This window comes from Lepidochelys kempii, chromosome 2 (genome assembly GCF_965140265.1).
Source record: "Lepidochelys kempii isolate rLepKem1 chromosome 2, rLepKem1.hap2, whole genome shotgun sequence".
Taxonomy (NCBI): Eukaryota; Metazoa; Chordata; order Testudines; family Cheloniidae; genus Lepidochelys; species Lepidochelys kempii.
In genome coordinates, this window is record NC_133257.1 from 145,519,555 (window position 1) to 145,542,973 (window position 23,419).

At 41.8% G+C, this 23,419-nt stretch overlaps 1 protein-coding gene across 4 annotated transcripts in view; it reads right to left on the bottom strand.

The window, feature by feature from the left end:
• The window catches only part of TENT4A (terminal nucleotidyltransferase 4A), a 148,802-nt gene that overhangs the window by 67,040 nt on the left and 58,343 nt on the right, over positions 1-23,419 (bottom strand). For 3 of the 4 annotated variants that reach the window (XM_073332401.1, XM_073332400.1, XM_073332399.1), the window contains exons 9-11: positions 15,822-15,922; positions 15,069-15,238; positions 2,270-2,428 (exon numbers count right to left, since the gene is read on the bottom strand). In XM_073332401.1, coding sequence (XP_073188502.1) covers positions 2,270-2,428; positions 15,069-15,238; positions 15,822-15,922 — 430 coding nt within the window. The remainder of the gene's footprint in view (positions 1-2,269; positions 2,429-15,068; positions 15,239-15,821; positions 15,923-23,419) is intronic. The other variant, XM_073332402.1, reaches the window with a different exon arrangement.

The following is a 23,419-nucleotide window of genomic DNA, read 5'->3' on the forward strand; positions in this document are numbered from 1 at the left end:
TTCAATTTGGTTTCCTGATTCTTCCATGCCCTAGATTTGAGAGCCAGGCAAAAAAAGTTACACTTTTGGGAGATATGGGCCCTCCCAAGCAACAGATACACAGTGTGTCCACTGCTGACCAGGTTAGCCTTCTGAAAAGAGAGGCAGCATTTGAAGATTGGCAAGCCAGGCATGCCCAGCCAGGCCAAATAAGCTCCCTAGGAAAAAGGGGAGGAAAAAGGAAGAAGGAAAAATCCCAAACCTCTCACTACTATCTAACTAATTCTATACTAACAACCAACACTAACTAAAAACACTGAACTAATTACAGAACAACTGCAAAACATGCTAAGGCATGCACAAGGCTGACATGATAGAGCTCCACCTCAAGCGAAGGTGGTAGAGAAGGAACAGAGCGATTTGCCCTAACAGCCCTCTACACACTCGGTGTGCAGCACAAGGTTGTATAGAGCACATGCATGAACCGAACTGACACTGCTAATGGAAAGTCTCTGATCAAGGGCTAGAGAGGTGAATGCACACATGAAGTGGAGCGCCTACAGGGACACCACTCGAAGAATGTGATCTAATTACTGCCACGTGAGACCAAAAAGCAAAAGTCATTTAATTGAGAATGCCTTGACTCTGGAATGCCCAAGAGTTAAAGTCTAGGGACTGCCAGCAGAATCTTTCAAGAAACTGACAAAAACAAGCTCAAGAAAAGATGGTAGTTTGGCAGTTGTTCAATCTGGAACGTGTTTGAGAGAAACTGGATCACTGCATTTACTTTGGGAAATGTGCAACTATGCACAACTCTCACATTTGAGCTATGAGGGCAATGATTCATTTCACAAAGATATCTACAGCGGTCTAATCTACAGAGTACTTTCTATAGACATCACTGCCAAGCAGGTGTACTCATTAGGTCACCCGCCATTTGAAGGAAATGGTTTCAGTGTAGTTACTACAGACTTGTTATGCTCCTTCATATCTCCAAGCGACCACAGTGATATCAGCCCTGTCACCATGTGATTGCCACTGAAGAGCCATAAACATCACATAACATGTGGCATAACTGGGTGCACAAGTAGACTTGAAAGCATAACACATAGGCTATCTTCCCACCCGAGTCATACCAGACCAAGATATATTACACACCAGGGCCATGAAATACAAACCTGAACTGTCAAGATGAATCCAATTAATGTCCTCAACCCTGATAAAGTTATCCTCCGACCATAAAAATCCCACAGACAGCAGACCTCTCATCCCTGCTAGAGAGTCAAGAAACACTATCTGATGTGGTCCTGTAACTGGGACCAGGCTTCTGAGTCTAACAAAAACCAAGGGGAAAAAAACCACAAAAGCCCTTCTTCCCTGAAAAGGTAACTACACAGCCAAATATACTATCCCTGAAGTTCACCACTCTGCAACAGTTTCAGATTCCTCTCTCTCAACCACTCAACCAGCTTTCAATACAACCCATAAAACCGTAAAATGTCAACTAGCCCATAACTGCAAGCATTAGAAGGGCAGTCTTCATTTCAGCTTATTAGCTCTTACTCCTTACTAGAGAGCACTGGGCTGTAGGGGAGACATAGTATGTTTTCACATATTGTAATCATCTGCTTGTCAGTACAACATTTTTGGCATAGATTTAATACAAACAAGAAACCGATAAGGGTTCTACCCAGAATGTGTTTTACAAATAACCCCCTGAAGAAAGAACAGTTGACAAGCATACAACTTTGCAGTCATCTTCCAAAACTTAGTATAGAAAATATGAAGTTTTTGTAGTGACCCAAAATTCTCAGGAACACCACTCAAGTCCTGGATAGAACAAGACTCCAAGACTCATAGTTCTTAAGATAAGCCAAATACTAGTTTAGAAAGGTGGTATGGAGGAAGAATTGCAATTTTTAAAAACAGGAAGTTAATAAGCCTTGAAAATTTGGAGAGCTCACAGGTAATCCCAGATCTTGCAAAAAGCAATAAGAAGTTTGACACTTTCCATTTTAGTCTTATTCTTATGAAAGTCAAAGAGCATGTTGTAAGATGGGCCACACGTATTGGGACACATCTTAAAATAATTCATTTCTTTTCATTTTGCTGTTAGAAATGCACTTTTTTGTTAACACCTTCAGCAAGCCCAACGAGTCTTTTTATGAAATGCTTCTACAGTGTTCAGAGTTCTTTAAAATCAGACTAGTACAGCACAGTGCAAATGGCCTATACTTGTGGTTTGAATACTACCTCATTAAAAAAGTTACTCCAATTAGTTGGCTCATACCTGATTACTGGCGGCCATTATCAAGGTTCTCGTAGGTGCAGACTGAGGTTTACCACTTGGCATAGGCAATGCTGGTGGTAAACTGGCCATAAGCTGAGTCGGTGCTTGCAGATTGAACTGGTAAACATTAGGAGCTGTGCAAGGTGGCGTATCAGAATCCTTTTGGCAAAGAAAAAGGGGAAAAGAAAAGCAACTTTACAGAAAGTACAGTATACACAGACTATGCATCTGTAAATGCAATGATTCAATAACTGATAGTGTAAATACTGTAAGATCTGGGTTAAAGCCAGTGTGAAATTAAATACACGCTGGCACTATATTTACTTTATGTAGCAGTTTTAAGAGTTAACTCTAAAAATCTGCATTGAGAAAAACAGTTTAACAATATCAGTGGTGATCTCAGATCAATTTCCTCTCAGCTCAGACTACAGCCATATGTGAAATTAAATTCTCTACTCTCCCAAGTTAAAAGTCATGGGGACAAAGGTAGGAAAGAAGAAAACAAGGAGAGCAGCACTGGTAGATACACAGGATCTGGAATTTTAATCGTTGGTATAGGATCAGAACTTTGAGCAGTTTGCTGGTAATTCAAGTTATTTGTACTTATCTGTACAGAGAAGTTACTCACTGGTAATTGTTATAGTCTTCTCCCATCCTACCCAGCAACAGCAAAGTTAGGGCTCCACCTACCAAGAAACAAGGAGACAGACGATCTGCCAGTCATGACTAAAATACAAGAACCAAATCATCCACTTCCTTTCTGGTTAAAGTTCTCTAATCTTATCTACTACTTTCCTTTGGAAGACAATGACACTGTACTAGGGGAAGAGAGAAGCATTAAGGTTGATAGAAAGGAATACTATGACAATTACCTGTCAGTAATTTGCTTTCCATATGCCCTCTTCTCCCATCATGATCAACATCAATTACAGACAAGTGGTGAGCCAGAGGCGGTGGTCTTACTACTATGGTGCTTGGAGCACTTAACTGCCAACAAAATAAGCAGACAAGCACAGTTCCACCTATTAATATCAGATGAAGATGTGAGGAGACAGCCAGGTAGCTGTCTCAAATATTAATGATTGATTCTTCTACTTTGAGTCCAAGAAACTGTCATGCATCTTACAGAAGATTTTAGTCATTTGGACATAAAAGACTATCTTTAATCCACTGATGTCTTGACAAATGTTAAAAAGAATGAACAGGTAGTTTTTCTAAAATTGTTAATGTAAGACGGTTTAATTCAGGGCTTACTTGACATCCAGGGGGAAAAAAATCTTCCTCCATTTCAAAAGAGAAAACAAATATAGGTGCATCAGATACACCAGACTAAGTGAACAAGGCAGTGGACTCCCTCTTAACATGGGTCACTATCCAGCTGTAAGCTCACATGGATGTTGTAAGAACTGAAAGGTTCCCAGACTGAAGAATCAGTCTTATAACCAGATGCTCCCGGAGTATAATGCTAACACATTTTTCTTGGAGTGAGGAGAGGATTAGCCAGAGACTCTTGGCTGACAGACATGCTTACTAAAGTGAAGACTGGTGTGTGATGATTTGCTAGGAGGCAAAAATTCCCCAGTAGTCTGTTTAAAAAGAATTCCCACCTGGAAAGTTATCAAGCGGGTCAGAGATGTATCTTCTCCAAATGATGAGAATTCCATAATCCAGATAGTGACGAATCCTCTCCTTTGATTTCTTCAGTAGAGAGGTCTGAATGACAATGCTGTCCACATAAGAATTAAGCAGTATGCTGATCCCCTTCTGACAGAGAATGGAACAAAGTTTACAGAACTAAGTCAAGCATATCCCAGGGCAATATAAAGTAGTGCCAATGAGCTGGGTGGACTGGGATATAAAAATAGACCTTCAAAACCCAATGTTGGGTGGCGTGGAAATAAAGATGAGAAGCCTATCAACATCCAGAACAAGAGTACAGTCATCTCTTTATGAGAATGTATTGAACAAAGCACTTATCTACAAGAATGGGCTGCCACAGAAAAAGGAGTGGAAAATAGAGACACTCCCCAAGCACCTCTGAGCAGTGGGAAGAAGTTACTGTTGCAGACTTCTGAAGGCACAGAAAACCGCTATATCTTCAGGTCTGTTTGCATCTTGAGGCAAAGTGGCAGAAGGAATTCACTCATTGAAGAAAGATCTTTGCATTCCACAGGGAGATAGTTTAGTGATAAGTCAGTGCACAGATGGCTATCTACCAGATCACAGACATGGTAATGGATACCTGCCATGCAACAAATGCAGTCTGAAATTCTCAGGCAGTTTTGAACATGCAACCTATGTGATGTAGCACTATAATCCTAACGGGTAAAACAGCTAGACTATATGGATGGGTAGATGAAATTTCACACTCCCCCCTCCCCCACAATGCGTAGCTTTGGTGTTGCATTAGAGGCGGTGTGTGTGTGTGTTGGGGAGTGGAAGAATTTCAATGGACAATAAGTCCAAGCAAGGACCAGAAGCTACCATAAATCACACTAATTTAGGTAGGGAGGCAGAAGCAGCAGGTGGGAGGGTGGATACTGTTGGACCTGCAACCCTTAAAAGATATGCAGAGTTTGAACTCTGTGCTATTGCAGGTTCTAGTTGCAGTCAGTGCCAGATCATTCCAAAGGGAGGACCTGAAACAAAACTCCAGGGCAGTCAACCCATCAAGTAGGAATAGTGGTGGACAGAAATAGCAGCCTGTCTCAGGACTAGAACACTCCTTTGAAATCCTTTTGAAGTCAGACAACCTCTGAGGGATGAGAGAGAGAGAGAGAGAGAGGAGCCAGTAGCAATGCAGGAATGCCTACTAAAAGGATACGTAGTTCCATGGCCAAAAGGGGAGTTTCCCAAATTTTGGCAGCTGTTTGGCTTACAGGAATCCAAAAAGATTGCCCCATTCTCCTGAGAGAGGCAAAAGAGACTGCAGACAACATACAGAAGAGAAGGAATATATGGAAACACAAAGCTTCCAAAAACAGAGCCACTACAGTGGGTCTTACTGGTGGCTAATGGTGGCCAAGACTCAAATCTATAGGCTCCAGAGGGGTCTAGCCAGATGAAGAGCTCTCAAGCTATCATAGCATGTTACATAGACATAAACCAGACAACGCAGAAAGATGAGGCCAAGACTCTGGAACAGTACTTTATGAATGAGAGAAGACCGATTCTGAGCAGTCAGTTTAGAGCCCAACAGGGGTTGGGGGAAGGGGAAAATAAGTATTTCCCCTTTGGTATTTGCAGGAAGGCACAGACAAAGTGTTTCAAATTGGAGGAGAGATCAGTTCAGAGGCCATTCAGAATTATCCATGGGATTCTGGGACCTGCTCACATCACTTTCAACCTCTGTGATGAAAATAGTTATTCCAAAGCTGTATGGAAATTGTTTTAAAAGACACTGGCAACTTAACTAAATACATGGGCTGAGATCTGTAAGTTTCCTGAAGCACTTAATCTGGGTGAGACAGACTGGAGGAGAGATTGGTTCCAGGAATGAAAATTTGTCATCCCGTTTTCTTTGATCCTGACTTCTCTCCCAAACCAACATATTTGGGATGTAATAAAAGAAAGATTAGTAGGCAGAGAGAGACCAGGAGGTAAAAAGTACCCAACCAACAAATCATCAGGCTTTAGTCATGACCACTGCTTAAAGCACCTTACTGCTCAGGATGCTTCTGCAAGGAATTAAAGTAAAGTCTGTAGCACTTTATTAGGGATTAGTGGATGACCATATAGTAGTTTAATAGGATTTCCACTGTGGCGTCCAGGCCCTTTCTGCTCAGAAGGCTGCAGTTAAGTTTGTTGAATGAGGTCTTATGCCATTTGGAATCAGTTTATCTGCAGCTGAAAAGGCTTGTGACACAGCACTTGACTCAGCGAGCTATGGAAGACTGGATATTTTCAAGCCCAGATACGTTGAATGGAAATAAAGATGTTTTAATAAAATATAGCTCTCTCATAAGATATATTTTCACTGCTTCTCATATATAGCAAGTAACATAACAGTGTGGATGTTAATTTGAACAAAAACAAGAATATTCCACATTAAGTATAGAAGCAAGAGAATCTACCTTTCACAAAGGATTCTGAAGAAGAACTACCCTGTGCTCATGAAAGATGTAGGAGGGCTTAAGTCTTCTATTGTCTAAAAAGACTGACTTCACCTTAAGATGCTAGAGTTACTCTTGAGATTCCCTTCTGGCCTTATTCTGAGATCTGGGTTCAATTCCCAGCTTTGTCAGACTTCCTGTGTGACCTTGGGCAAGTCACTTTGCTTAAGCTCCTCATCTGTAAAATGGGACTATACTAAAGCTCATAGTTGTGAAGATAAACCCATTAGTGTCAGAAGCACTCAGATATTAGGATGAAGGGCAAGAACCTAGACTGGAAGCAGAAATTTTGGGAATTCTTGCTAAAACAACTGTGACCAGGAACCACATCCTTATGCAAAGGAAGTGCAGGGAGTTAGCTGACCAATTTGAAGGGAAAAGTTCTCAAACTTGTAGCACTATAGGCAGATCCAAACCAACACACTACCCTACCAGAGGCTACCACCACATGACCTACAAGACACCTAAACAGGCCTGCACTTTTGACGCAGTTTAACAAAGGGACATAAAAAATAGTTGTGACGTGTTGTAATCCCAAGATTAGGTGATTCAGTAAGAATCTATGCTAAGAATCTAGAAGAGCTGGAGCACCTGGTTTCTAATCAATGAGCTTTTTATCTTTAAGCAGACGATGAGAAAACCCAAGCAGCAGATAGACATGTGAGCCAAAGCATCTGTTCCTTGGGGAAAAAGAATCTCACTTTTGTGGATGCAAGAATATCTGAGGTAGCCTAGCTCCCCAGGTATCTGCTAAAACAGTTAATCTTTCAAGGGCCGCTTCAAGTTTTCAGCTAAATGCAAAAAAAGTCTGGCCAAACAATGTCCCCATCCTTATATGATTGTGTTGACTATCAGCCCATGAGAAAAAAAACTCTATTGGTTCAATGTTTAAACTTCAACTTCTTGTGACCCCTTGGTGATTTATGTAAGACATGCTCATATTGTGTGATTGAATTCCCTCTCAGTTGATCCTGAGTGCCAACCTGACTACTCATCTCTAACAGAAGCTGGTCCAATGAAAGATATTACCTCACCCACCTTGTCTCTGTACTCATCACTACGAAGTTGATGTGCTGGATCCTACAGCACTGACTGCATTCCCTAGGTACTGTGTTACTTCAATTGTCTTCCTCAATCTGAAAGGCTGACATTTGTGGTCAGACTACTGGGAACTGGATTGTAGAGGGAGGATCCTATTGCATGGGCTGTCACCATTAATTGAGGGATTGAAGCTCTGAATGGTATATTCCCTTTTGTTTTACAACTTCAGCTGGGAACAGTTGTAGACACAAGCAAAATCCCTGAAGCTTTCATGTGCCATCTTGACTTGACACTAGACTAGTGTAAATAGCCTATGAGCTGCAGGTAAAGATATATGGATAATATTGTGTTGACACGTCAAATCAATGCCTAGATCTTGTCAAACCATTCCTGTGCCTGGAAGACACTGGCTCTCAAGCTTAAGTGGAGAAAAAACCTGAGGAACTCAGTCTAACACAACTTATGTTCCTGAAGCATGGAGAGGAGCCTTTTAAGTTGCTACTTGCAAGTTTTTTCTTGCACATCATTTGCTGTGATGAATGCAGTGTAAAAACAGGTATATACATGAGTCCCTAAACCCTCAGTCAGTTTATTAAAAAATAACACATTTATGAACACTGGTAGTCCAGAAAGTATAAAACACTACTATTTAGTCTGAGTTTTTTTTGTTGGTGAACAGAAGTTGCCAGGGACTGGGCCTGACCAGAATAGATGGATAAAACTTCTGTCAGATGGTCTACTGCAATATTAGAGTAGTTTCAGCCTGAATTTCACCTTTCATCAACCAGTTCAGCCACTTATGACTAAGCACAGGGCCCTAAGCACCTATCATCTGGAGGGACAAGTTCTATTTTGCTCTTGGCTCAAGGAAGTGTGATCTCTGATTTTTATTACTCTTGCAGTTGGAGGAAGGATCATGGAGCTCCAGAATGTATTTATTCTTAAAACGTGGTATCACTTGTCCTTGTGTCTGGACAAAGGCAAACCCCTTGTTATAGTCATACTAACTACTTTGACTAGATGGAGGGCTGAATCCTTTCCATGACAGACTTCCCTCATGTTCCAGATCTTTCCTTTATGGAAAGAGTCCCTTATCTGTAACAAGGAACAAAAAAGGAGCATCTTCCCTTAAAAAAGAGTAGGGAAGACAATCTGGCTTGTCTTATCTGATATGACTGTGTCAAACTTCTTCCAGACAGGATCCCACTTGAATTCTGAGGCACATCGGATTTTCTGGAACTGGTGCCTGGCTACTGAGTTAGCTAACAGGTCTTGCAACCAGCCTCAGGAGTCCTGCTTTGACTGGCAGAAAAAGAAGGTTTTCAATTATATTAGTTTTTCAATTGTGTTAAGCTCTTGATGTTTAAGATGTAGGCTAACATGATTTTAAAAAAAGCACACTTTTCTGCCTGGTGAGATGTGGCCATGTAGTCCATAGATTCGTCCCCCACCACCACAGTAATTAGGAAAAAAGTTTGTCCTGGTTTTGGGAGTGTAGGCATTTTAGGTTTTTTTTACTGGGACCTTGCAGCTGTGCAAGTACACTGGCAGACCAAAGCAGCTTTAAAGTCCCTTCTCAGGTGCTTTTTGCATACAGCCTTCTGGGAAGGAATGCCCTCAACGGGAATTACCATGTCTCTGAAAGGGATACCACTACTACAACCACCTTGGGTAGGACAAGAAAGTTATTTGACCTAGTACCCTGCAAGACTTATGGGCTTGAGTAAGCCATCTTCTTTGGTGGGAGTGTCTCACCCTCCTGAGTAAATTCTTCAAAAGATAAATGAAGGGAGGATGGCAACTTCCGCTTCAATTTTGGATGATAGATATTTGCCTTTTGTGTTAGTCTGTTCAGCCATTCCCATCTTCTGCCAGGCTCTCAATGGCAATCATCCACTTCCCCTCCATGGTTTGAAACAGAGAAATAGTGTCTCCTGTTTCCTTGTCTCAGTATTATGATCCAAATTTGAATGGTTTAATTTTTTCAGAGTAGTCGCCAGAACTTGGTGAAATTTTTAGCTTTTGGAGATCTTTATTCCCTTGTCTTTCAAGGGGGCGGGAGGGAAGGGGGGCTGTCTTCAGCAGAAGACTAACTTACTATCTAAAATCTGCTTTTGGGTTTTAGCCAATAGCCTAGTGAAGGGGTCCTGAATCCCAGCATTCCTCATCTAATATTTGGAGAAAAAGTTAAGAAAAACACCTGTTAAGAGCTTCAGAGGTCTTCCTGTTGAGAATGAGAGAAAGAAAGGATGCTTGAGTACTTGAAACATGATTAGAATACCCACTTAAGCCTGAAATGAGATGCTTGACCTTTAAAAGGTAGACTAGACAAATAGTTTTGAACCCAATCCTGAGAAGTCTTCAAATTGTCACAGAAAATTCTGTTTGTTGAGTCCCAAAAGATGAGGATAAATTACCATCTTGTGAAGTATCAGACGGTGTAGAAGAATACAAAATCCCCAGGAAGCTATGCAGACCAAACCTGTTCCCCTCAATATTGTGGATTTTTGTGGTCAAGAAGTTATAGCAACACTCCCCGCTTCCACAGTTCCTGAAAGGGACTCCTTGCAGGTGAACTGACCTTTAGCTTGCTTTATTTCCCAAAAGGACTAAGATCTGTAAATTTTGGTCACTTAAAAGGAACTGGAGATTTCATGTGTTGCTGCTCCAAAAAAAATCAGCTGTAAGAGCTAACACTGCAATGTATAAAACCAGGAGTGCTGAACTGCCAAGCTGCTTGTGCCGCCAGAGGAAAATAATCTGGACTGAGGGTGAAAGGAGTATGGTCAAGCCCTTGAGTCCTGTGGACTAGATGGGACTGCCTGTTTTCAGGAAAAGGGTACAGCTCATGTGTGCACTTCAGGGAGAAGTCAGGATCCAGAAAAGAAGATATACTGGGGAAAATGGAATTTTCCTATTGATTCCCTGTAGGCCCTTTTTAGTGGCTGAATAGGTAGGAGGTCTCTGTACCAAAGGATTTTTCCTTGTTGCCCTTCTCCATTCTTTCCCCATTGCCCACATTACCCTGTGAACTGGAATTTTTCCCTCCCTCCCTCTTCCCTTATTTACAGGAGTGATAAGTAGCCAGAGAGGCCAAGTGGGAGCTAATTGAGGCATAGGGCTGCACTTCATGCTACCAGCCCAGAAAGGGGGAGGAAAAAAAAAATGGAAAGAAAGCAAGCACACTGGTGTTTATATGTTAATACTCGGTTATTACATAGCATTTTTCATATCAAGAGCTCAGAGTGCTTGATAGAGGAAGGTAAGTATTACAAGGCAGCAATGTGCAGTTTTGGGCAATTTACTTCACAAGAGTTCACTGACAAGCAGGAATAGAACCTTGGTGGCCTCACTCCTAGTTCAGTGCACTAGCCACTGCATTGGATTTCTCCTTCAGATATGCTTTGAGGGATCATTTCTATGAGATATACAGGATCATCATGTCTCTTTCCTTCTTGGTAAGTGGAGCCATAACACTGTCTAATCACCACTGGAGCAAAGTGGGAAGGAGAGATACCCAAGAAAGCTTTTCTATCCACAGTAAGTTATGAGGTGTGGATTTTATGAACATATGCTATCATTAATGTTGTATGGTTTTCATTATAAATGCTTTTTAAAAAAAATAAAAACAAAAACAACCCCCCCCCGATTTTACAAAGCCTTCATATTTAGGACTGCAACTGTAGGTAAATTCTCTGCCTGTAGTTAAATTTCTGACAAATGGACAAGATTTTGGTCATTTTTTAAATTATGGGAAGGACCATTGTAAGAAAAAAGTACTTTGAAAAGTAGCAGGGCTGGAGCAAGAGTTGGGGACCGAAATTGGTCAGTCATTGAGGATTAGTGCCTTTACTTTGTTTTTTGGTGGGTTTTTTTTGGGGGGTGGGTGGGGGGGATTATTAAGAAGACTAAACTGAAAGTTTACTGAATATACCAAGTTGGCCACTACTAAGATTTTAAAAATATGCATAATACTCCTTTAATTTCACTGCACACTCTTCTGTCAGTTCTGAATGTGGGCTGTTAAGCTCATCTGCTGTTTTGTTGACATTCAACATATGTGAAAAACCTTAATATTAGGAAAAGGAAAGATCTGCAGGCATGGAAAACAGTGCACCTCAATTTAAGGATTTCTGCAATTTGTTGCATTACACAATATTCTGTAAATATTATGCTTTAATTCAAGTAAATTATGTTTCATTGTGAAGACAGAGCCCAGAACCAACAGAAAATGAATAAAGATGCCATATTCCAATATCACAGCTGTACAATTGAACTCAATTAGTTAAGTTTACAACAGGTGTTGCATGTATCACATTCTCCTTTTTCCGTGCAAGTGTTAACTTCTCAGACTCTAAGGTCAGAAGGGACCATCGTGTTCATCTAGTATCCCTCTCCTGCAAATTGCAGGCCACTGAACCTTACCCACTCCTGAAATAGATCCCTAACTTCTGGCTGAGTTAATGAAGTTCTCAAATCATGTTTTAAAGACTTCAAGTTACAGAGAATTCACCTCTACCTCCTGAATGCAAGCTTAATATTGTTTTAATGTAATGTATTTAGGTGTACATTTAGTGCAGATGCTTGCCCACCCTGAAATGGATGGTGTCCTTCTCATGTGTCCTTGATACAGGGTGGAAAAGAAGGTAGTTTTGGCATTCAGATTACCTCAAAGACACGAAGACTTCTTATAAATTAGTGAGCTCTTCACTGCAATGGTGTTGCAATAGCCCAGGATAATTCTGCTTGTTGATTAACATCCCCAGACGACAAGTGTGGTTCCCCCAACCCCTCTCCAAACCATGACTATTATTGAGTACTCAAGGTGGTTATTAGCTCAACTCCTATGGCCAGCCACATTCTTGATCTATAGTGATTGGGATGGGATTGAGGTGAGGCACTTGGATTTCTTCCATGGCCTGAAGTGGTCACTACCTTTTATTTTGAAGCTAGGTCACATCTGTGTCAGGGCAGTAAACCTATTGGAGAGTCTGCCCTCAGAGCACTCTGAAAATGCTATGGTTTAATCACCAACAGGGAGAGAGAGTTCTTTTGACGATCAATTATTTGGGTGGGCTTATAAAAAAAACCTTTTGTTCTCCATCCCCAGGAGCGCTCTTCTCAGGCTCAGTCATCACAGGTCATCTTGGATGAGAAATTAATCTGCAACCAAGGAAGCTGAAGGGAAGGTGGGTGGAGCCAGGGTAGCAGAATTGTTTGAATCTGATCACAGACTTGCAGATAAGGCCAGAGATGACTGATCATACAGGAGGTCAGACTACATAAGAGGCTACAGGACTTCCCCCAAGTTAATTCCTGTGCAAAACAGAGCATGTCTTTTAGAAAAACATCCAATTTTGATTTGAAAATATCCAGTGATCAATTGTTTAAAAGTTCTTTAAAATTCCTGTGGTTTTTTGGAAGACAAAGAGAAATATTTTGCCTTTCACCACAGCTTCTGTCAGATCTTAAAACAGATATATCTCAGGTGAACAGCTTGGTTCATTGTGGATGCCCCTGCTCATTAGCAGATTACATTACCTCCTATTTTGAAGAAAATACCTATTATTTTGCAGAGAAAAAAACTGATTGGGTTCAACCAGACTGTCCATGAGAAGACGAAACAAATTCTTCATTGATTTTAGTTCCAGCCAGCAGTGCTCCACAGGATTGAGGAAGTTTGGTGCTACCACCTGGATCCACAACTTTCCTGGCTGGTGTATTGCTTAGCCCATTTCTAGTGGAAACTGTCAGTGCATCCAATAATGGCAGGCTGCCAACTTCTTAAGTACATCCTATGCTGCTGCGGAATTACCTGTTTACTTGTGAATCATGTTATTTGGGGTTTTTTAAGTCTCATGATCTTCTGAAGCCTTGTGAATTTTTGTTCTTATTTAAAAATGGGCTCTGACTTCAGTCTCACATTTAAAGTAACAGACTGCACTCAGGCAAGGTAAGGGAATAGGGAAATGTGGGAGGAAACTGCAGAGGCGAGGTGAGGAGTAGGAAACTGAGGGGAAGAAGTGACTATGAAGTCATAAGGCAAGAGAATGAGAGAAAGATAGGTATAGCCCCTTCCCCAAACCCAAAATGAAAGGAATATTCCAAGCGGCCAGAGTAGGGAGATACATGTTGTGTATAAATTTAAGGTTGAATTTTGAACCTGAAATGAACACAAATCTGGGATGGGCTATTTACGCTTGAGATGAAAAAAAATGTAAAACCATGTATTAACTTTTGAAGTTTGATTTTTTGGCATCTGCTTCTGAATGCTTGTGGTTGGCACTACTGCTGAAGGGAGCCATCCATTTGATGACAACCTGACTAACTTGCTGTGTGCTTAATCTTTCCTGTGTGATTAAGATTGATGACTGTGACAAGACAGCTGTCTTAGATGCCTTAATTTCCTTGATCTGTGTTAATCTGGACAGGATACAGAAACTACTTTAGTCTCCTAACAACATATGAAGATCAAGTATCTGCTGATATGTAGATCAGTTGCCTTTTATACAGTTGGTGACAAGGTGATGTACCTCAAGGCAGAAGGATGGTGCTGCCCTTTGTGGCTCTTACCATCTCAGAATGCCTTCTAGAATTTCTGTTTGGCAATGGTGACAAGAAGTGTGGGTTTGTCTGCTAGGTGTTAATTTCTTTTGCAACTTGGGAGTCTCACTAAATTCCAAATTTGTTTTAGCAGCTTTTAGGGGTAGTCAGAATAGGTGCTCTTCATTTGCTTCTGGCCAGGAGGTTGAATCATCTCTCTAGCTACAGATCTACAATGGTTCATGGTTTTGACACTTCAAGACTAGATTACTGCAATGTGTTCTATTTAAGCACTACATCTTTAATCCATTCAAAATCTGTACCTCGCCCAGAATGCTGCAGTGGGCTTGAGCGAAGCATCTCACTATGAGCATATTACAATACTGCTTTATAAGCTATACTGTCCACCTGTGGGTTTTGGTGTGGAGTTTATAGGCACTGTTATTGACCTAAAGAGTCATAAAAGGATGAGGGGCTATCTAATGACAAACCATCTCTTTTCATGTCATACTGTTGCAGTTAAGTTCAGCAGCTGCACAAAATCTCCATATGAGAAGGTGCAGATAGCATGGCTATATTCATGAGGGCCCCTTGGCTTTGGAATTTACACCCCACCCCTTGGTCCAAAAATAGTAAGTTTATTCACTTTCATGGCATGCTGTGAGGCTCATCTCCTCATGTGGGGTTTTATGAGGAAGATATTGCTTGATGGGCAACATCAGGAAGTGGTACTTTCCCCACACTTTTTTGCTTTACAGTTTACTGATGGATTTGGGGTTTTATATCTGCTGACGTTTTAAAGAAAACTGCAAAGAGTGCCTAGAGCTTCAGATAGTCTGTTTAATTCTTAGTTACAAAAGGGGGGAAAACAGCTTATTACTGACGACTAGTTTATGTTTTAGTAAGTTTGATGAAGTCACAAGAACACAAATGAATATCAACTTCTTATGGCAGGTTAGAATGATATATTGAAACTTTACTTTAAAAAAAATAAAGTAGTGCACTAAGTGCTGCCATTTTAGCTAATAGACCACTGTAGCTTTGTAGAGGAACTTTCTGGTAATTTAATCTATTAAGGAAGAAAAAAACCCCAAACAACTTACAATATCACTGCCAGAGAGTGATGATACAGAAGAGGCAGACGAACCAGAGGACAACTGTTGGGTACTAGTTAATGACAAAGCCAAGTGTTGGTTGAAGGGTGATTCAGAGCCTCTGTTCTGTTGTTCTGCACTGCACGGCGTTATGTGCTCTCTTACTTTCATTCTATTGTCTGTTGATAAAAACAGGATCATCATTTAGAAGCACATGAAACCCCATCACCTTGTAGTTTAGAAAAAAGTATCTCGCAAAGTTTCATTAACTAGCTAATGTTAAAAGTTTTCAACAGCAAGAGTCTCAGGCTACGTCTACGATGCCCTGTTGTTTGGACTACATGGGAGTGAATAACTGTGCGCACAAAAGTGCTATGGTAACTTCCATATGAAGACACTAAGGGAATGAACTAAAAGGTTCCTAGTTCACATTACCACAGTCACCTTTAACAAAGGCTACAATAATGAGAACTGGAAACCTTTTAATTCATGCCTGCAGCATCCACACAGGGGAGTTTCAGTGCAGCACTGTGGTGCGCATGGCTATTCAAACCCCCATAGTCCAAATATACATAGCCACATACACAAGCTCTCCATCTTGAAATAAAATTCTGCAGTAAGGTCTCATGCACCTGAATTTCGTGAATAGCTCAGTACAGAAAACATATTTACAATTGGATCAGTCTAAGAAAGTTCTTGTTCTGTGTTTCTTGGAAAGTATTTTAGTAATTTGAAGCTTCTGAGATCAACTCCTGTACTTACCAATATCAGGTGACAGACTACTTTTGCCTCCCCATGTCTTTTTAATCCATGCTCTGTAATCAATCACTTCCTGTGTCACTTTGATGATTCTACCTAATGTACTAGAAACAAAGTTATACTTGTAGACCAAAAAAAAAAAAATTAGTGTGGAAACAAAGAGGTTAGATATTCAAAAACTCTATTCTACATGTACAACTACTCAAGTGAACTAGATTGATTTAAGATTTAAAGAAATAACCAAGGCACTATCTTAACTTCTATGACTTAGTTTGCTTCCTATTCAGTTTAAGCACTGGAAATGCAGACTTGCTATTAAGTGAAATTTGTTGCACTTTCTACCTTTACTAGTGTTAGTGACACTGTAGTTGAAATGGACTCTGTCAGAAGCACAAGTTTCAACCAAACTTGTCCGTAGTAACACCTTTAATAATTAAAATAATTGTACTAGATAATAAGAGCACCTCAGAGGTTACAAGCATTCCCTAGGGAAACTACATAATCATGGCTTCCTTTTATCCTTCATGGACTCTCAATTAGACTATAAGGAATTCATGGAATAGAAACCTCAAAGTTAATACACATCTTGGTCTCAGACTGGTTTTGACACTGAAAGACCCTCAATCTTTTGCTGTAGATTTAAAAAATGGGGGAATTAAAGGATATTCAATCCCTACAAAAAATGCACAATGTTCAGCATACAGTTGCTTGGAGACATCAGGAATAGAGGAAAAAATGGTACAAGTGATGTGGGATTGCCTGGCTACTGAACTCCAAGAAGCAGAATTATATTTCTGGCAACTATACTATTTACATTTATTAGAACGAATCTTAAATCTTTGAGATTCAGACTGCAGAGATAACACGTACAAGCTTCTTTGATGACCACGGGGATACACCAGGACCAGGACTACTTAAAGACTGAGCCCAAGGAGGGCTAGAGAGTCACCACCAGAGGAGTACTGAGACCCTGGTGGACTGTATATCCCCAAAGAGGCCTGTTCTGGTTCACATGAAGACAGTGAGAGACACTCTTTTGGAGGGCTGAGTCCCTGAAAAAAACCACCTGAAAACTACTGAAAGGGGTCACCAGACCTGAAAGAATGCAGATACACTCAACCAGACGGGGCGCTCAGGAGAGGTGAGTGCCGACCCTGTTACATTTGGTACCAGCAGTGGGATTCTTCGGACCAACCCCTGATTAACAAGGGGCATGATCATGGAGTAGGTGATCCTCTTGTTGGTGCAGACCAACAGACTACAGATAGCTGCGATGCAACAGCAGCAAGAACAGCAGCAGTGCACCCAGACCCTGCTGATGCATCTGATCGAGCATCTGCAGAGGCAAAAGGAGGCCAAGTTTGCAACACAACAGCAGTGGTGTAAGATCCACTCCAAGAAGCAGGAATGGAAAGAGAGACTTCAGCCACGTCACATCTGGTAACTTAGTGGGTTTAGCAGGCATGAGGCCTGAAGCCCAGCCACTGAGATGTTAGGGTGTGGACAGTTGGGGAATTTAAGAAGGGCTTGCCCTGGCAGGAACTGCAAAGTTTAACTGCTTTTGTGGAGAGTTGGGCCACATAAAAAGATTTTGCCCTTTAAAGAGCTGGGCTCAATGCAAGGGGAAAGGCAAGAACCCCAGTGACAGACCAGACGAAAAGGGGATGCTGGGTGCAAATCCCTATGAGTTAGCAGTAGGTGCTCCAGAACTGACAGGGGAACCAGGCAAGGGTGACTCTGGGCAGCAGGACAGTAGGGCTATTGCAAGGGCCCCAAGAAATACACACCCCATGGCCAAAGCAAGGGAAAAGGCAGTGTGTTTTGCCTGCAGGATAGCAGGGCATTTAAAGAGATATTGCCCTCTTAGAGAAAGGAGGGGCAACAAGGGAAAAGAAGGATATCCAAGGTTGAGGCAAGACTGAGACAGTCAAAAGAGAGACTGGGTGGGTTTCTCAGCCCTCATGCAGGAGAGGCCAAGATGGCAGCCTAGGACCAGAAGGGTTTGGAACCAACTAAGTAAGGAGGCAGAGGAGCTGAGAACCAGAGGAAGAATGGCAAAAGGGGTTCAGACGGAGCCTCAAGTACAGGATAACATAGGGACCCAGACAGATTCTCAGGAACAACAGGATACAGTTGGGACCCCAACGGATTGTCAAGGTCACCAGTTATGGTGGGAACCCAAGCTGGACCTCACAGTGAACAGTTTAGCATAGGGTCTCAGACAGGGTCGCCCCAAGGGAAAAAGGTAGAGCAGGCCAGTTCTACGAATTCCCTCCTAGGTGTTGACGAGCTAACCAAATGGCTGGAGTCAACAGGGAGTGAAATAGAGGATCTTAAGTGCCAAAGGGAGCAGCTGGCCATGGATCTCCAGTTCGCTAAGGAGGAGGAAAAGCACCTGCACCACTTGGTATACGACCTCGAGACAGCTCGGCACACAGGGATGGACAAGCTGTGGCGTGCAGAGACCCCGAAGTCCAGGAGGCAAAGGTGAACTGAAAGGATTCTTAAATGCTCTCAGGTAAGAGAGACCTGGGAGAGTAGACCCTGACTAAAGGGGGCAAAAGGACACACAAAAACACTCTCTAGATAGAGAGGTCAGGAAGAGAGAAGACCCTGATAAAGTGGGGCAAGAGACTAGTACAACTGCCACCCAAATCCTCCTGGGGAGGGGAGGGGTGAGATGGAGTAGACTAGACCAAAGGCTCCCTGCTGGAGGCCTCATGGTTCTGCCATACCCATCCCAGCAAAGGAGCAGTGGAGAAGTCCTCCAAGCAGCCTAGAGTAGTTGCAAGGAAGCAACCAACCAGAGGGGCTTCTGCAACAGCCAATCAGGGGCCAGGAGGGTCATATAAAAGGAGCAGCAGTTACTAGTTGCTGCTTGGAGCTGGAGAAGAAAGGACTGAGTGCCTGGCTGGAAGAGCAGCAGGACCACAGACAGCTAAATTGGGGCAAGGACTGGGGAAGTGAGAGGCTCCTACCTAGCTGCTAGGACTGAGCCAAAGACAATTTGCTGGCAGGGGTTGGGGGAGCAATGAAGGAGCTCCTGGCAAGCTGCTGGGACTAAGCAGGGACAGAGCATGGGGAGGGCCGCAGGAAGATAGTGTCTCTGGGGAGGAAGCCCTAGGGATATGGCCCCATACCAGGACTGTGACTACTTAAAGACTGAGCCCAGGGAGGGCTAGAGAGACACCACCAGAGGGGTGCTGAGATAGGCCCTGGTGGACTGTATACCCTGGAAGAGGCCTGATCTGGTTCTCATGCAGACAGTGTGGGAGAGACTTGGCTGGAAAGCTGAGACGCTGCAGGGGGGAAGCCACTTGAGAACCACCGAAAGGGGTCGTCACAACTGAAAGAACGCAGACACACCCAACCAGAGGGGTGCTCACAAGAGGTGGACTCTGACCCTATTACAGTAAGACTTCTATAATAGGGGTCTGTGGGCCACAAGTTGAATTTCTAAAGGGGTCTGCACCATCATTTGAAATTTTGTAGTGGTCAGCAAATAAAAAAGGTTGAAAAACCACTGTACTATACAAGAGGCTTGTCCTCCCTACTTCACACCTGCCCTCTATCCTCATACCTTTTTGTGGTAGCTTTTTCTTTTAAGTTTAGAGAAAAGGGGGAAAAATACATCTGAGTAAACAATCTTACTAAGAAGATTCAGTTAGCAGCAGTCCACAGTCACTTAGCCCTCTAATTTAGAAGACTGAACAGTATTTTAGAAAAACAGACTCAAAGCATGATCTACAGCAGAACCCAAAGACAAATCTTTCCTCTAGCACTGACTCCATGTGTTGCACTGGGCAAGTCTATTCCTAAGGCTGTGTCGATGAAGTGAGCTGTAGCTCACGAAAGCTTATGCTCAAATAAATTTGTTAGTCTCTAAGGTGCCACAAGTACTCCTTTTCTTTTTCTGGATACAGATTAACATGGCTGCTACTCAGAAACCTTCAAAATTATGTTAACCTAACTTACATCAGCATACAGCCCATGCAGTTATAAAATTGTTGTGTGTGCAGACTTGGCTCCTTGTTTCTGTGATGCACGTCCTCACCAAGAGCTCTTGTATCAAGTGTATGGTCAGTGTGGGCATTGTGGGACTGCTCCTGAAAGCTAGTAACTGTCAATGTAAAAAACAGTGTATGCACTGATACCGCATAGATGTAGTTACATCAACTGTAACTCTATGCTGCTTGAGGAGGTGGTGTTACTAAAATGACAGAGGCATTTACATGGTGGGAGCCAAATTTAAAGTGAAGACATTTCCACAGCTAGGTCAATGCAAGGCATCTTATGTCAACCTAACCACGCAGTGTAGAGTAGGTCTTAGTTTCCTCATCATTAAAATAGGGATCAGGTCTACATCAGGTGATCCATTAGTGTTTTTAAAGTGATTAGATGGAGTGTTAAAGTACTACTTTTAAATTTTGAAACATTTACATCACGGTGTGGTCATTGAAAAATGGAACCGTTTGTTTCCTTAAGTGTTTATGAAGGAATAGAATATAGTTTTTAAAACCCTACTATTTATGCCTAGACCCTGGTGTGTCATTTCCAACATTGAAACAATTGATGGATTAGATGTCATTATTGAACAAGAGCTGTTCTTTAGTACCAATCTGTAGCAGCTCTGAAGATTTTTTCCAAAGGGAATAGAGCTTAGACTAGACCTTCAATACATCTCAAATAATGCTTCCAGAGAATTCAACATGTAAAGCTAAGCAAATAAAACAGATAGCAGCAAGTAACCTCAGAATGGATATAGGTTCGTGACAAATTAAGACAAGAGTAGGAAGTCCAATTTTCTATTGACCTAAATTTTCATGGTGGCCCAAAATAATGGGGGGAGGGTCAGACAATAGAGACAGGTTCAAAAAGTAAACGCTGTATAACTATTAAAACACAAACAGTCATGTCCAAACAGAAAAAATAAATAGCCTTAAATCAAACTCAAATAAGTTCTCAAGCAGCATTGTCTTTCTTTGCCTACGTGTAAATTTTGATCATCGATGGAAATATTTATCAGTTTGTGTATGGCGAAATCGACAGTTATCCAGATTTAGATATAAATAAATCTAATCCTTCCAAGCTTAGATGTAATTAAACATTATGCTTGTATAACCCAAACTCTTAAACAACAAATAGCAGCCTATCTTGTAATGAATGGGGAAAGCCTAGGAACACCAGTGTTACTGGCATACAAATACAGGGGATGTTGGTTCTACTACCCATCAAGTTAACAGAATAAACTGCAAGTTCTCACATCAGAGGAATGCTTTTGCAAGCCTCTATTACAATCTCCTCTCCTCAAATGGTCATCTTGAAGAATCTGTTCTCCTTCATAGCCTCTGTACTGAAGATCTTATTTCTCCCAAGACTGGTATATCCTCAGATGATGATTGCCCTTGGAGGGGGAGCAACTGAGTCTCAGCCATGCACAAAGGAATGTAATGTCCTTTTAACAAATGACACCCTGAGGGCAGATATGACCACCAAAGATATTTCCTTATAGGTAACAAAGGAAACCATACCTAGTCATTTGAAAGGTAAAGTCAGTGTTTGAAAAACCAGGTTCACAGATCCTGTTCACGAAGACTTCTTTTAAAAAAGCAGAATACATGAAGATTCCTGCCTCCTGAAAAGATAGTGTTCCCACTGCTGGTAACTTTACTCAGGATGTTGAGACTAAGGTCTTTCTGGAATTTAAGAACTAGGATAGGCTACCTAATGTGTGCAATTTTGAGATCCACTCTCCTGGCATCAGACACTATCCAGACCTACTTGTATATAGTAACAGAATTACTAACATTGGAGTGTCTATCAACCAAGGAATTACCTGAAGTATACTAAATTCACTCTTCTGCACTCAGTTCTACATGTAAGAATCATCCTGGGATATAAAACAAGACTGGACTCCACACTAGGTGACACAGAGACACTTTTCATACACAAGCTGTGGTAAAACCAACAAGTTGGCTAGGCATACCTTGTTTGGTATGTCAAAGCACAATAAATTGTTCGCTCCACCATGGCCCAGAGAAGAGAGGTGAAGGCATACCAAGATGTCCGACAATAAAAAACTTATTTATCTTATCCAAATATCTGAAGAGATCTAGTTGTCTGGTAGAGTCTGCCTAGCTTCAGAATCTGGTCCAACTTTTGAGTCTCACTCCCAAGTCTGCTCAGACATTAAGCTTCCCTTCTATATAAATGGTTGACCATTTGTCCTTCAATATCGAACATAGTAAGTAAGTTTAGTTCTCTGGTTGTTAATGTTGGCAAATTTTGCAAGCTTGCGTGTTAATCAAACTGGGACAATAATATGTGCAGGAGTATAGGGGACGGAGAGTGGCCTGAATTAAGAGAACTTTTGAGATAGATTTGGAAAGGGAAAGAGATAGAGCATATACCATAAACAGGGGGGAAGATAAGGCAAGAGAGTGAGGAACACACTAAAAACAATGCAGGAAAAGCCATACTGATACTCTGTCCTAGGAAAGAAAACTGGATGAAGCCTTAAGGAATGGAAGTTAGGGATAGGGAAACTGAGCTACCCCCTTGTTTTTAACAGATGATCTTATGGACTTGAGGCTTTAGAGTTTGGTCCCAAAATCAAAGCCTTATAGGTCTTGTTTGAGTTTGGAGAGCCTTCATGTGCTTCCCAAATCCGAGACTTCTGCATTCAAAGAAGTTACCCCTTCCTCAGAAATGTCAGTTCTTTGTTTGAGAGGGATGGGTTGTGTGATTTGTTCTCTCCAGCTAGGAGTTGAAAGGACCAAGAAATACAAAATGATATCTAAAGCTTCCTTGTCTAGAGTGCCTCTATCATGTATGCCTAAATGCACTGGCAAAGTAAGAGATTATCGGCAAGAGCTTGTAGCACAAGCACAGAACGCAACTCCCTACATGACCACACAAAGGCCTAACAAACCTCAAGGACCCCTCAACTGCTCCATCCCTTGCTACCGAAGCAGAGGGAGTGAGAGATTGTTGGATGCAGAGTCTTTGATAGCTAGTTCCCAGAATTACCTCGAAATACAAAGGGGTTAACTTTGTATAGCTGTGTATGCACTACTCTTGTTACCTTCCCCTCCTTGACAGACTCTGCCTTAGTGATAAGGGGAAAGTCTAATCTGAGTACCAGCTGGGTCAGTCTAGCAGCAAGTGAGCAGGGAGGTCATGACTGCACATCAGATGACAGAAAAGAAAGCCTGGAGATCCACAGTCACCATGTTAAAAGCAAGAATTAGGCCACTTGCAGTAGGCCCAGAAATGTGAAAGACTGAATCCACTTTGTGGTAGAGAGCAGAGATGCTAAGACTTTCTGCTGACAGCAAAACAGTAGAGGCATTTTGCCACGTCTAGCCTTTCAGAGCATACCAACACTGCAATCAAAAAGCTTAACTACATGGGGAAATTTTCCACCATGATTCCACTTGTTATACAGGGGTAACTCCCCATATAGACACTTATTCCATAACTAGTGGTATAATTATATTCATAATTGTGCCAACAAGTTTCCCCATATAGGTAAGCCTTAAGCAAGACTCTTCAGCAGAGCTGCCTCCAATCTGGCCTAAGGGATTTACTTCAACACATTA